Source organism: Tupaia chinensis, unplaced genomic scaffold (assembly GCF_000334495.1).
Source record: "Tupaia chinensis unplaced genomic scaffold, TupChi_1.0 Scaffold000486_1, whole genome shotgun sequence".
Taxonomy (NCBI): domain Eukaryota; kingdom Metazoa; phylum Chordata; class Mammalia; order Scandentia; family Tupaiidae; genus Tupaia; species Tupaia belangeri.
The window spans coordinates 201,998-215,913 of NW_006159998.1; the positions used below are offsets into that span (position 1 = coordinate 201,998).

The 13,916-nt window shown below is 33.6% G+C and overlaps 2 protein-coding genes across 2 annotated transcripts; one reads left to right on the forward strand and one right to left on the reverse strand.

Moving 5' to 3' along the window:
• Nucleotides 1-301: 301 nt before the first annotated feature.
• LOC102468768 (olfactory receptor 5T1) lies at nt 302-1,249 on the forward strand. The gene has a single exon (XM_006156273.1). It carries the CDS (start codon nt 302-304, stop codon nt 1,247-1,249), a length of 948 nt encoding a protein of 315 aa, XP_006156335.1.
• An 11,449-nt stretch (nt 1,250-12,698) lies between these two features.
• Nucleotides 12,699-13,640, reverse strand: LOC102469187 (olfactory receptor 8H1-like). The gene has a single exon (XM_006156274.1). The coding sequence runs from the start codon at nt 13,638-13,640 to the stop codon at nt 12,699-12,701; it is 942 nt and encodes a 313-aa protein (XP_006156336.1).
• Between the last annotated feature and the right edge of the window lie 276 nt (nt 13,641-13,916).

Genomic DNA, 13,916 nt, shown 5'->3' on the forward strand with positions numbered 1-13,916 from the left:
CTTTAATCACTGTGTCAACTGCTAGCCCCAAAGCTGGCAGATTTCTTACATGACAAATTTAATATGTCAACTGAATAAAATACTTTCTTTAATTTATTTAAACAGAGTACTGTATACACTTGGAGCCAACTTTTTCATCATTGCCTGTCCCATTACTATCAAAAAAAGCATTACACTTGTCCAAGGAACTAACATGAAGATAAAATAAAATTGGATAAACACTGTCTTCAGAGGATTTTGCTTCTAGAATAGAATCGATAAAAGTCATAATAAAAGTGAAATGTAATAATTTCCATCAGATATGAATTTAAATAAAATTCAGTGGAACAATGTGACTGAAGTCACCATGTTTATATTGATGGGCTTCACAGATGATTATCACTTACAAGTCTTCCTATTTTTATTATTTCTAGCAATCTATCTTTTTACTTTGGTAGGAAATTTGGGACTAGTTGTATTGGTCATTGGGGATTCACGGCTCCACACTCCCATGTACTACTTTCTGAGTGTTCTGTCATTCTTGGATGCCTGCTATTCTACGGTTGTTACCCCAAAAATGTTGGTCAATTTCCTGGCAGAGGATAAATCCATTTCATATTATGGCTGCGCAACACAAATATTTCTTTTTATTACTTTTGGAAACACGGAATGCTTTCTCTTGGCAGCAATGGCCTACGATCGCTATGTGGCAATCTACAACCCTCTCTTGTACTCAGTGAGCATGTCTCCCAGAGTCTATGTGCCGCTCATCATTGCTTCTTATGTTGGTGGTGTTTTAAATGCAGCTATTCACACAGCAGCCACTTTTAGCCTGTCCTTCTGTGCATCCAATGAAATTAGGCATGTCTTTTGTGACACTCCTCCTCTCCTTGCTCTTTCTTGCTCAGACACTCACATAAACCAGCTTCTACGTTTCTACTTTGTGGGCTTTATTGAGATTTTTACCATCCTGATTGTCCTGATCTCCTATGGTTTCATTCTATCGGCCATTCTAAGGATGCGCTCTGCCGAAGGGAGGCGAAAAGTCTTCTCTACCTGTGGTTCTCACCTAACTGGGGTGTCTATTTTTCATGGGACAATCCTTTTCAGCTATATGAGACCAAGTTCTAGCCATGCTTCAGAGCATGACATGATAGTGTCAATATTTTTCAGCATTGTGATTCCCATGCTGAATCCTATTATTTACAGTTTGAGGAACAAAGATGTCAAAGAGGCAATTAAAAAACTGTTGAGAGAAATAACTTCATAAACAAAATACATTTTCTTTTATAACTATTCATGAAAAATTATTGGTTTCAGTCCATAGCTCTATGGTCAGATGGTACAGAACAAATGGTTTGATCTTAGTAGTCTTTATATACCTTAAATGTTTCTAAACAAAGCATAAGTTAGCCATCCAATGATGCATTAGAAGTCAATATATTTTATCATATATATGCCTATGACATAGTTCAAAGTGCTTTGATATTATTCAAAATGTAAACATTAACATTATTAATTTTCTATAACCTAAAACATTTTAGCTATGTTATAAATAATGTCCTTAAGATTCTATGATTTGATTTATTCTTAAATTGTTAATAGTAAGTTTCCAGCACCCACTAGGAGGTTCCCTCTTATACCATATGTAACTTAATTGGTTCATATACCCTCATATAGTCAGATAAATACAGACATCTGTACATGCCTTTTGTTTTTTAGGCTTATAACTATAGAATGTTTTTTTAGAATATTCAGGAAAAATGAAATATTCCATTTTATGTCCTAATATAATAGAACCCAAGTGGAATAAGCTGTCTCCTGTGACCTGATATTTGTTCAGGTCAGTAGATAAGAATGATGCATTTAACACTCAAGTTAGTAAAACTTCACTCTATATATCTGTACTTAATAACTTTTCCTTTCAAAAGAATAGTTTTCTGTGACTTCTACTGCTTTCCCAAGGACTTAACCATTTTAAAAATAATTTCTTATTTACATTAAATTGTTGTACACCTTTGTGGGGTATGGTATGGTTTTTCAAAACACACATCCAATGTGTGATAATCAAATCAAAGTTATTACCATAGTTGTCATTTTCATCCAAAAAATTGATTTATTATCTACCTTCAAATATTATTTGACTAGCATTTATATAAATATATATATAATGTCATATAAACATATGTTTATGTATGTATGATTATAATGTCTTCTTTTTAATTTTGTTAACTCTCTTGAGGAATACCATTTTTAATTTATTTTTCATTTATTTTATACTTTCAATCATTATACATCACTTCAGCTAATAAAATAAATTTTCCCCGCATAAACACACTTACACCCATTCACTTAGAAGTTATCATACAGGCTATTGTCAATAGACAGTCCTACATCTCTGTGTCCCTTAAATCTTGCCTTGTTAGTTTTTCCTTGATTCCCTTCCTCTCTCTTATTTGGCTTGTTAACATGCATTTGTGTATCTGTTAAATGATTTTTTTTTTTTTTTTTACTGAGCTCCTACCAACCATCACTTCCCCTACCTACATGCAGTTTCTGGTATCTAAGTTCCTCTGTTTACTCTTATCTTCAAATCTTTCATTTCTGCCATAGAGTTCAGGCACTTGGTAATTACTGAACAAAGACCTACAATGCTTGTTTTCATAGTTCCTCTTATTTCATTTAGCATTAAATCTTCTAGACTTATCCACTTTGTCTGGAATGGTAGGGTCTTGCTATTCCTCATAACTGAGTGGTTGATGGTTAATTTTGGGTATCAGCTTAATAGAATTGACAAATGTTCAGCTGAGTAGTATTTAATAGTGTATATGTGCCACATTTTAAAATTCTAATTATCAATTTTTGGATATTTTGATTAATTCCATGTCTTAACTATTATGAGTAATACCTCAGTAAACATTGATGTGCAAATGTCTGTCTGACTGATTTTCTGTCCTCTAGGTAAAATTCCACAAGTGGGATTGCTGGGTCACACAGTATTTTTATTTGTAAATTACTGAAGAACTTCCATACTGTTTTTTATATTCCACTAATTTTACTAATTTTCAGTAATGCACATTCCCATCAACAGTGCGTAAATATTCCCCATTTCTCTGCAACCTCACTAACACTTTTTAACAGTGATCTGTAACTAAGCTGACACTGTAATGCTCATAGCCACAGGGATTGCATCTACTTAATCTTGGAATTGTATCCACAGGATATAAAATGTAACTGGAACATATTGTTTTCTGAAAATATATTCACCGAATGAATCTCAAGTGTGAAAAAATAGAAGAAATAGTATAAATAAAGAATGAAACAAGGGATGTCACTATGTCTTCTTCAACTGATAAAGGAAAATAAAAGATGACATAAACAATTCTCTTCCAATAAATTTGATAATTAAATAAAAAGTGCAATTACTTTTTAAATTTATTTTTAGTATAATTCTGTTTTATGAATAAGAGGTTCACAAATTTACTGGGTCTGGTTTTTCAAAACATGTGTACATTGGATGAAAATATGGCAATGAACATATCCATCATCTCAAATATTTATCATTATTTTGTCCAGTGCACTCATCTGCTTTGAAATACATGTTGAATTGTCACTATCATTACTGTACTGTGGTATAGTATCTTAGATTTAATTTTCCTTATCTATTTTCACCCCTTCATGTAATAACAAAGATCTCCCCATTTCCCTATTTCTTTCCCTTTTCTGACTTCTGTTACTTACCATTATATTCTCCATTTCTATCCAATTAAATCTTTTAGCTTTTATCAATAAAAATATATGGAGTTTGTTTTTCAGTTCTTTGTTTCACCTTGTGTAATTTTGTTTTTCAGGTTCTTTCATGTAGTTGCAAATGAGTGAACTTCATCTGTTTTTTATGACTGAACTGTAACCCACTACCTTAATGTAACATTCTTTATCCATTTCTTTGTGTACCATTTCTTTATCCATTCACTCTTCTTGAGCATTTAGATTGAGTTACATGCTAGCTATTGTGAATAATGCTGAAATAAACATAAAAGTGCAGCTATCTCTTCAACATACTGATTTATTTTCTTTTCAGTACATACTGAGCAATGGGATTACTGAATCATTGGGTTATTTTCACAGGATTGCTTTATTATATTTTTTCCCACACTAGCTATAATACTTTACAATACTACCAGTCATGCATGAGAGTTCCCCTTTCTCCACAACTTCATTAGCACTTATAGTATTTTTTTTTTACAGAAGTCATTCAAAATAAGTTGAGATGATACTGTCTGTTCTGATTAATTGATGATTTATTAGTCTAGTCACTTGTTTTGTCTTTGTGTGTGTGTGTGTGTGACTTTTGAGCTATTTGAGTTTCTCCTGTATTCTGATTATTAACCCCTTGTTGGATGTATCAAACTTTTCAGATTTGTTTTCAGTTCCGTAGGTTGCATTTTCACTTTGCTGATTATTTCCTTTGTTTGTAGCTTTTTTTGACTGATAAAATTTTATTAACTATTCTTACAGTTATTGCCCATGATGTCAATGTCTTATTTTTTTAAAAAATTGCCTAGGACCTGGTAATAGCATAGTGACTAGGGTGACTAGATCTGACAAGGCAAAGTAGGTGGCTAGAGTCCTGAACCCAGAGGCTTGAAAGACACATGAGGTGAATTTGTATGTGTGCCCAAAAGACTAAAAGGAGAACTGGAGAAGGGCTTGTGGTGTGATCATCCCCAACAGAAGCTGCTTTTTCACTTTCTCTCTTCTCTTTCTCTCTCTCTGGTAAACTCAGATGCTTTCTAGGAAATTTTTAAAAATTTATTTAGGAGCCAGCAGGTGGCATAATGATTAAGGCACTGAACTCTCAGATGGCCAAGCATGTTTAAGTCTTGGCCCCAGTGGCTTGAAAGTTATGCCAGGCATATGTGCATATTTGCCCAAAATCCCAGAGGGAGAATGAAGGAGAAAGAATTGAAGCATGGTCATCCTCCCAAAGGGGTTATTTCACGCCTTCCCTCTCACTGTCTGTCTCACCCTGGTCAGCACAATGCACCCTGTGGCAAGTAAATATTTTTCCCCCTAGTATTTTATGGCTTCTGTTCTTACATTTAAGGTTTTTGTTTTTGTTTTATCCATTTTTAGTTGATTCTTGTATATGATAACAGATAGGATTCTTGTTTCATTTTTCTGCATATGGATACTCAACTTTCTCAGTACTATTTATTGCAAAGACTGCTGTTTTTCCATGGAATGTTCTTAGGTGTGTTGTTACCATGGAATGGTCTTAGGTGTGTTGTTAAAAATTATTGGGTCATATTTTGCGGATTTATATTTTGTATTCTCTCTCATTGGTCTGTATGTCTGTTTTTGTGGCAGTACCATGCAGTTTGGGTCATTATGAATCATAATGTATTTAGAAGTCAAGTAGTATGATGTCTTCTGCTTTGTTCATTTTCACAAGGTCTCCTTGGTCCTTCACACTCTTCTGTTGTTTCATACAAATTTTGTGCTATTTTTAAATTCTATAAATAATGTTATTTTATTTTGACCAAAGAGGTACGGAGCAAGAGAGAAAGAGAGAAGGAAAGTGAGAAAGCAAACCGCCAGGTCCAGGACTCAAACTGTGGCCAGCCATGTGGGAATCCAGCACCCCCAACCACCATGCCACCTGTCAGCTTCATCTCCCTCAAATTTTGTAATCAATATTTTGTAAGTTTTCTTGTGAACATCTTCCACTCTTAACTGCAGTTATTTCTGGTAAAATTTTTCTGTAGCTATTGTAAATGAGGTTATTTTGGTTATTTCCTTTTTAGGTTGGTTCATTGTTGATAAAAAATAAGGTTAGTTATTTTTGTATAATAATACTGTATTCTGCAACTCTACTGAATTTATTGATCAGTTCAACGAATTTAGGGTGGATTCTTTAAGCTTTTCCACTTATCCTTGTGTCATCTGCAAACAAGGATAATTTAACACCCTACTTTCCATCAGTAATGCACATTCCCATCAACAGTGCGTAAATATTCCCCATTTCTCTGCAACCTCACTAACACTTTTTAACAGTGATCTGTAACTAAGCTGACACTGTAATGCTCATAGCCACAGGGATTGCATCTACTTAATCTTGGAATTGTATCCACAGGATATAAAATGTAACTGGAACATATTGTTTTCTGAAAATATATTCACCGAATGAATCTCAAGTGTGAAAAAATAGAAGAAATAGTATAAATAAAGAATGAAACAAGGGATGTCACTATGTCTTCTTCAACTGATAAAGGAAAATAAAAGATGACATAAACAATTCTCTTCCAATAAATTTGATAATTAAATAAAAAGTGCAATTACTTTTTAAATTTATTTTTAGTATAATTCTGTTTTATGAATAAGAGGTTCACAAATTTACTGGGTCTGGTTTTTCAAAACATGTGTACATTGGATGAAAATATGGCAATGAACATATCCATCATCTCAAATATTTATCATTATTTTGTCCAGTGCACTCATCTGCTTTGAAATACATGTTGAATTGTCACTATCATTACTGTACTGTGGTATAGTATCTTAGATTTAATTTTCCTTATCTATTTTCACCCCTTCATGTAATAACAAAGATCTCCCCATTTCCCTATTTCTTTCCCTTTTCTGACTTCTGTTACTTACCATTATATTCTCCATTTCTATCCAATTAAATCTTTTAGCTTTTATCAATAAAAATATATGGAGTTTGTTTTTCAGTTCTTTGTTTCACCTTGTGTAATTTTGTTTTTCAGGTTCTTTCATGTAGTTGCAAATGAGTGAACTTCATCTGTTTTTTATGACTGAACTGTAACCCACTACCTTAATGTAACATTCTTTATCCATTTCTTTGTGTACCATTTCTTTATCCATTCACTCTTCTTGAGCATTTAGATTGAGTTACATGCTAGCTATTGTGAATAATGCTGAAATAAACATAAAAGTGCAGCTATCTCTTCAACATACTGATTTATTTTCTTTTCAGTACATACTGAGCAATGGGATTACTGAATCATTGGGTTATTTTCACAGGATTGCTTTATTATATTTTTTCCCACACTAGCTATAATACTTTACAATACTACCAGTCATGCATGAGAGTTCCCCTTTCTCCACAACTTCATTAGCACTTATAGTATTTTTTTTTTACAGAAGTCATTCAAAATAAGTTGAGATGATACTGTCTGTTCTGATTAATTGATGATTTATTAGTCTAGTCACTTGTTTTGTCTTTGTGTGTGTGTGTGTGTGACTTTTGAGCTATTTGAGTTTCTCCTGTATTCTGATTATTAACCCCTTGTTGGATGTATCAAACTTTTCAGATTTGTTTTCAGTTCCGTAGGTTGCATTTTCACTTTGCTGATTATTTCCTTTGTTTGTAGCTTTTTTTGACTGATAAAATTTTATTAACTATTCTTACAGTTATTGCCCATGATGTCAATGTCTTATTTTTTTAAAAAATTGCCTAGGACCTGGTAATAGCATAGTGACTAGGGTGACTAGATCTGACAAGGCAAAGTAGGTGGCTAGAGTCCTGAACCCAGAGGCTTGAAAGACACATGAGGTGAATTTGTATGTGTGCCCAAAAGACTAAAAGGAGAACTGGAGAAGGGCTTGTGGTGTGATCATCCCCAACAGAAGCTGCTTTTTCACTTTCTCTCTTCTCTTTCTCTCTCTCTGGTAAACTCAGATGCTTTCTAGGAAATTTTTAAAAATTTATTTAGGAGCCAGCAGGTGGCATAATGATTAAGGCACTGAACTCTCAGATGGCCAAGCATGTTTAAGTCTTGGCCCCAGTGGCTTGAAAGTTATGCCAGGCATATGTGCATATTTGCCCAAAATCCCAGAGGGAGAATGAAGGAGAAAGAATTGAAGCATGGTCATCCTCCCAAAGGGGTTATTTCACGCCTTCCCTCTCACTGTCTGTCTCACCCTGGTCAGCACAATGCACCCTGTGGCAAGTAAATATTTTTCCCCCTAGTATTTTATGGCTTCTGTTCTTACATTTAAGGTTTTTGTTTTTGTTTTATCCATTTTTAGTTGATTCTTGTATATGATAACAGATAGGATTCTTGTTTCATTTTTCTGCATATGGATACTCAACTTTCTCAGTACTATTTATTGCAAAGACTGCTGTTTTTCCATGGAATGTTCTTAGGTGTGTTGTTAAAAATTATTGGGTCATATTTTGCGGATTTATATTTTGTATTCTCTCTCATTGGTCTGTATGTCTGTTTTTGTGGCAGTACCATGCAGTTTGGGTCATTATGAATCATAATGTATTTAGAAGTCAAGTAGTATGATGTCTTCTGCTTTGTTCATTTTCACAAGGTCTCCTTGGTCCTTCACACTCTTCTGTTGTTTCATACAAATTTTGTGCTATTTTTAAATTCTATAAATAATGTTATTTTATTTTGACCAAAGAGGTACGGAGCAAGAGAGAAAGAGAGAAGGAAAGTGAGAAAGCAAACCGCCAGGTCCAGGACTCAAACTGTGGCCAGCCATGTGGGAATCCAGCACCCCCAACCACCATGCCACCTGTCAGCTTCATCTCCCTCAAATTTTGTAATCAATATTTTGTAAGTTTTCTTGTGAACATCTTCCACTCTTAACTGCAGTTATTTCTGGTAAAATTTTTCTGTAGCTATTGTAAATGAGGTTATTTTGGTTATTTCCTTTTTAGGTTGGTTCATTGTTGATAAAAAATAAGGTTAGTTATTTTTGTATAATAATACTGTATTCTGCAACTCTACTGAATTTATTGATCAGTTCAACGAATTTAGGGTGGATTCTTTAAGCTTTTCCACTTATCCTTGTGTCATCTGCAAACAAGGATAATTTAACACCCTACTTTCCAATTTGAATGCCCTTAATTTTATCTATTGCCTAATACCTTCAGGTAGGATTTATAGTACTCTATACCATAGCAGTGAGGAAAGTGAATATACTTGTCTCAGTTTTTAGGAAAAAAGCTTTAAGCATTTTCTCATTTAGTATGAGGTTGTGTGTTTCTCATATATGGACTTTATTATATTGAAATATGTGTCTTCAATGCCTGGCTTGTTTAGAGTCTTAATTATAATAAATTAAATAATTTCTTTAAAACTATGCACATGAACAAAACAATTTGAAATATTTTTGCAGTGTAAAAAAAAAAAATCACCTTTCCCTCAGACTGAAATGTGGACAGAGTGTTCAATAAAGCAATAGCATAGATGAACATGGGTTCCAGGATTATGTCATTGAAAAATAACTTTGGCCTATCTCTATTCACATAAAGGGATTAAGGATAAAACACATAGAAATTCTATACGTTATTATAAGGGCATGTTTCTATTTATTAAACTACTTACTCTGTGACTTAATCCCTTTGTTACACAAAGAAAGCTTGTATTCATCATAATATAAATTTTCCCCATAGTGTCAGATCATTATCTGATAAATTGTTCTTTCTTTCAATGAATTTTTCTTCTTCTTTTTCTTTTTTCTTTTCTTTTTTTATTTTTCTTTTTTAGTTTTTTGTAAATAGGTCTATAACTGTATATTTGAAAAGATTTAGCTAGCACTGCCTAATTCACACTACATTTTATTAGTAGGTCTAGAGAATGTCAAAAACATACACTTTTCAATGACCCCTGGTATTTTAGTCAATGTTTTCTTTATTATATTAAGGAATAATTTTATTTAAAAAAACTTATTTAGTGGTATATCATTGTAGAAATTAAAATAGTATTACAGAGTGGTGATAAATAACATACCTAGAATAGATTCAGACTGTAGAGTCAGATGAGGTTCAAATGTGAGTTTATTTTCACACCTGTGAAGTTATAATAAATTATGTAATCTGATCATTACCTATAAAATTCAGCCTTCAAACATATTTATTGAAATACTGTTTTAGGTACTAGGGAAAAAAATCTTGTACTCACAGAGCTTATATGTATGGGTGGGGAGAAATAGACACAAAACCATCAAAAACAACAAAAAATGAACAAAATATATCAAATGTCAGATGGGAATAACTGCTATAAAAGTCAAATGAAGCATAAAAGAGGAATGTGTACAGGTACAATTGGGATTATAGTGGTAAGGTAGGGTCTTGTTAAAAAAAGAATAATAAAAATATTGTGCATTTCTCTATGGGAAGAAAGGGTCAGGAAGAAGAGAATATGAAAAAATTTCTAGATGGTATCAAAAGTAATGTTTACCAGGAAAATCTAAGAAGTCATGTAGTTGAACCAAAGTAAACAAGGCATAGTAAGAGTAGTTACAGTTGAGTGAATAGATTTAAGGAGTGAGGACAACATCAGTTTTGAACAGTGGAAACTCCTAAAGGTTTAGGCTTTTACTATTATTGTGATGAAGAGTGTTGTAGAGTCTATGAAGAAAAGTGAGTGGCATGGTCCAATCTACTGTTTAACAGTATTACTCTGACTTCTACATTGAGAGTAGACAGAGGAGGGGGGAAAAGAAGACATAAATACAAGCAAAAACCGCAGAAGTAATTCCAAAAGAAATGATAGCTCATTGGGCCAAGATGGTAGCAAGGAAAGTGTTGAAGTGGGCGCCAACTAAATTCTGTTTAGAATCAACTTAATTTGCTAATGAAATGAATGCAATGTGTATTAGATAAAAAAAAAAAAAATTCCAGACTGATTATTACATCTTTGCTTGAACAAGAATGGGCTCCTAACATGTGAGCTTATAGTCTGTATATTATGGGGCCAGCAGGTAGAGTGATGTTAAGACACTAAACTTCCACATGGACAACCACTATTCAAGTCCCAGATCCAACAACTTTGCTTTGCAAATTTCTCTATAAGGAATATAAAGCAGGACAAGTCATTGTTCTGGTGATTAGAATCAACTTAATATGCTGATTCCACATGACTGATGGCATGGTTCAAGTTCTGGATTCTATGGCTTTTAAAAAAAATCTAAGTACGTATACGTTCAGCCAAAATCACAGGGAGAGAATGGAGGAGAAGGTATTGTAATGCAGCCATTCCCCTTGAAGTGGTCCTTTCTTACTTTCTCTCTGAGTCTGCCAAGCACATACATCCTATGGCAAATTAAAAAACAAAAAAAGTTAAAAGAATTAAACATTTAGCTCAGGAATTTATTTGTAAGATCATTAAACATATAAAAATCAGAAGAAAATCATTTATTTTTTAAAATACAAAGAATTTCAACACAGAAGTGTTTACTGAAGCTTGTTGATACAACACAGAAAGGAAGGGCTTAGTGGATACACACAAAAGAGACATCGATGTAAGCAGATTTTTAACTTGGCGACTTTACAAAGTTTTAGGTCACAACATTACAAGATGAAAGTCTTGATTTTGCCTGTGTACCAAGAACACATATCTCTTACAGGTTTCAATGATGGGAGATTGATTGTCAAATGTTAGATTTGTAAGTGGACAGAGAAAGCTGCAATACAGGACATAGGAAGTAAGAAAAAGAAAGTTTATATATGTAAAAAAAAATATATATATATATAGTTATAGTATTGATGTAGAAAACACACATATAACTATCAATATTATTAGTGTTTCTTTTTATTTAATATTTTTTAATATTTCCAAAATTTCATTATTAACATCTGCCATTTCCTAACTTTCTTGTGATGTTTTACATTGTTTTAATCCAAAATTGTGAACTACTGATTTTTTTTTAATTTTTAGCTGTATGTTGTCAAATAAATTGTCCAAAAATAACTAGTAAAATGCAAGTATGTTCTTAAAAAGAAAAGGCATAGTGAATTATAAATATTATAGGAATATAAATTTTTTAATTGAATGACAGACATTTATTTTTACTAACTTAAATCCTTAACATTCAACCATTTATCAGATAGGTCTAGAACTGCTATTTATTTTACGCAGTGAAAAAGAGAGGATATTCGTTTCAGTTACTTATTAAAGGTTATATATTTTAAAAAGTGGCAGATCTAAAATCTAAATACTAAAGAGTTTTATTCCAAAACAAGTGCTCCTGACCACTCTGCTATGATATTTTTTCTCAGAATAATAAAAGTAATGACATCTGAAACAGTTAATATTTGCCAAAGTCTAACCCTCTTCCATAATAAAATTCTCAAAAATGCCCTATGCATGGGATTTATATCATTTAGTTTTAAAACATGACAATCATGTTTTCTCTCTCTTTTTTGGTGGGGGCTGTGGGTGGGAGAGGTTTTTGCTGTAGGGAGCATGCGCTCGATAGAAAGAGCAAGACAGAGACACAGAAAGCGAAAAATCACACCACAGGGCAGATGGCCACACCACAATCCCTTCTCCTACATTCCCTCTCCGGATCTTGGGCATACATGCACATGCACCCTGCGTGAATTTAAGTCACTGGGTCCGGGACTTGAACTGCAGTATACTACATGGGAGTACAACAATATAGCCATTACGCCAACTGCTGGTCCCCCCACAATCAGTTTGTACATGAGTTGCCTTTAGAAACATTCATTTGGACAATAGATTTAGTAAAGATTTTATAATTTCCACTTTCAATATGAATTTCTGAAAAGATATTCTTAGGAATGTCTAAGATGAAGTCTAAAGGGTAACTCAACAGAAATGAATAAACAAATGAAAGGATCCATTGTTTTTACAGAGACAGAAAGAGAGACCAATAAAATCACCCAAAGGAAAGAAAGAAAAGAAGAGTTTAAATGGCTAGCATCAATGCTATTTTCATTGTCTGGTGCCTTCTCTCTTCTTCATGACTCTAATGAGAGCACTTTTTACTTCTTTGTTCCTAAGACTATAAATGATTGGGTTCAGCATGGGGATGACAATAGTATAAAAAACAGAAGCCACTTGATCCTTTCCTAAGGAGTAGGATTTATTTGGTTTTAAGTAAGTAAAAATCATAGTGCCATAAAAGATGGTGACTCCCAGGAGATGGGAGGAACAAGTTGAGAAGGCTCTTTGCTTCCCTGAAGTGGAATTGATTTTCAGGATTGTAGAGAGGATGGACACATAAGACACAGATATTGTAATAAGGGATACCACTAGGGTGGAACCTGCAAAAATGAATATCATGACCTCAGTGCCATATGTGTCAGTGCAGGACAGAGCCAAAATTGGGGTTGTGTCACAGAAGAAGTGGTGGATTACATTGGAGTCACAGAAATGCAATCTGCCCATGAAGAGCACATTGACAGTGGAGTCCATAAAACCAATCACATAGGACCCAGTGATGAGGGCACAGCAGAGTTTTGTGGACATAGTAATTGAGTAATGCAGAGGCTTGCAAATAGCTACATAGCGATCATAGGCCATGGAAGAGAGAAGAAAACATTCAGTGGCACCCAAAAAGACAAAAAAGTACAGTTGTGTGAAGCAGCCTGTGAATGAGATATACTTAACAGAAGTCACTAAGTTCTCTAAGGTTTTAGGGGTGATGACTGTTGAGTAACTGAGGTCAAGAAATGACAGCTGAGTGAGGAAAAAATACATGGGAGTGTGAAGGTGAAGATCCAAGCGGATTATCAATATCATCCCTGCATTTCCCAGCACAGTAATGAGGTATATCAGGAAAAATACCATAAAGAGGACCAGCTGGATCTCTCTGGAGTCTGTCAAGCCCGTAAGGATGAAGTCAGGCACATTTGTGTTATTCCTTCCACCCATGCTGTGCAGTTGCTCTGTATGTAGAGAAATCAGAGTTGATACTAAGCTGGAATGACTTCAAAAATTTTTGTTTTTATTAATAATCTAAATTTTGTCTAATAAGTTTAATTATTTTAGAAACTGGTAATAAGAATGGATAATACTATGTGATTTAAAAAGAAAACTTGACTTGATTGTAAAATATAGATTCAGGCACATATTGATATTTCAGTGTGATATAATAAAAGCTAACATATTGCATGACACTGTTTGAAATGCATTCCTTTATTAGCATAT

Bases quoted from the DNA above. Each gene is read 5' to 3' on its own strand.
- LOC102468768 (XM_006156273.1), top strand. From the start codon at position 302: ATGAATTTAAATAAAATTCAGTGGAACAATGTGACTGAAGTCACCATG.
- LOC102469187 (XM_006156274.1), bottom strand. From the start codon at position 13,640: ATGGGTGGAAGGAATAACACAAATGTGCCTGACTTCATCCTTACGGGC.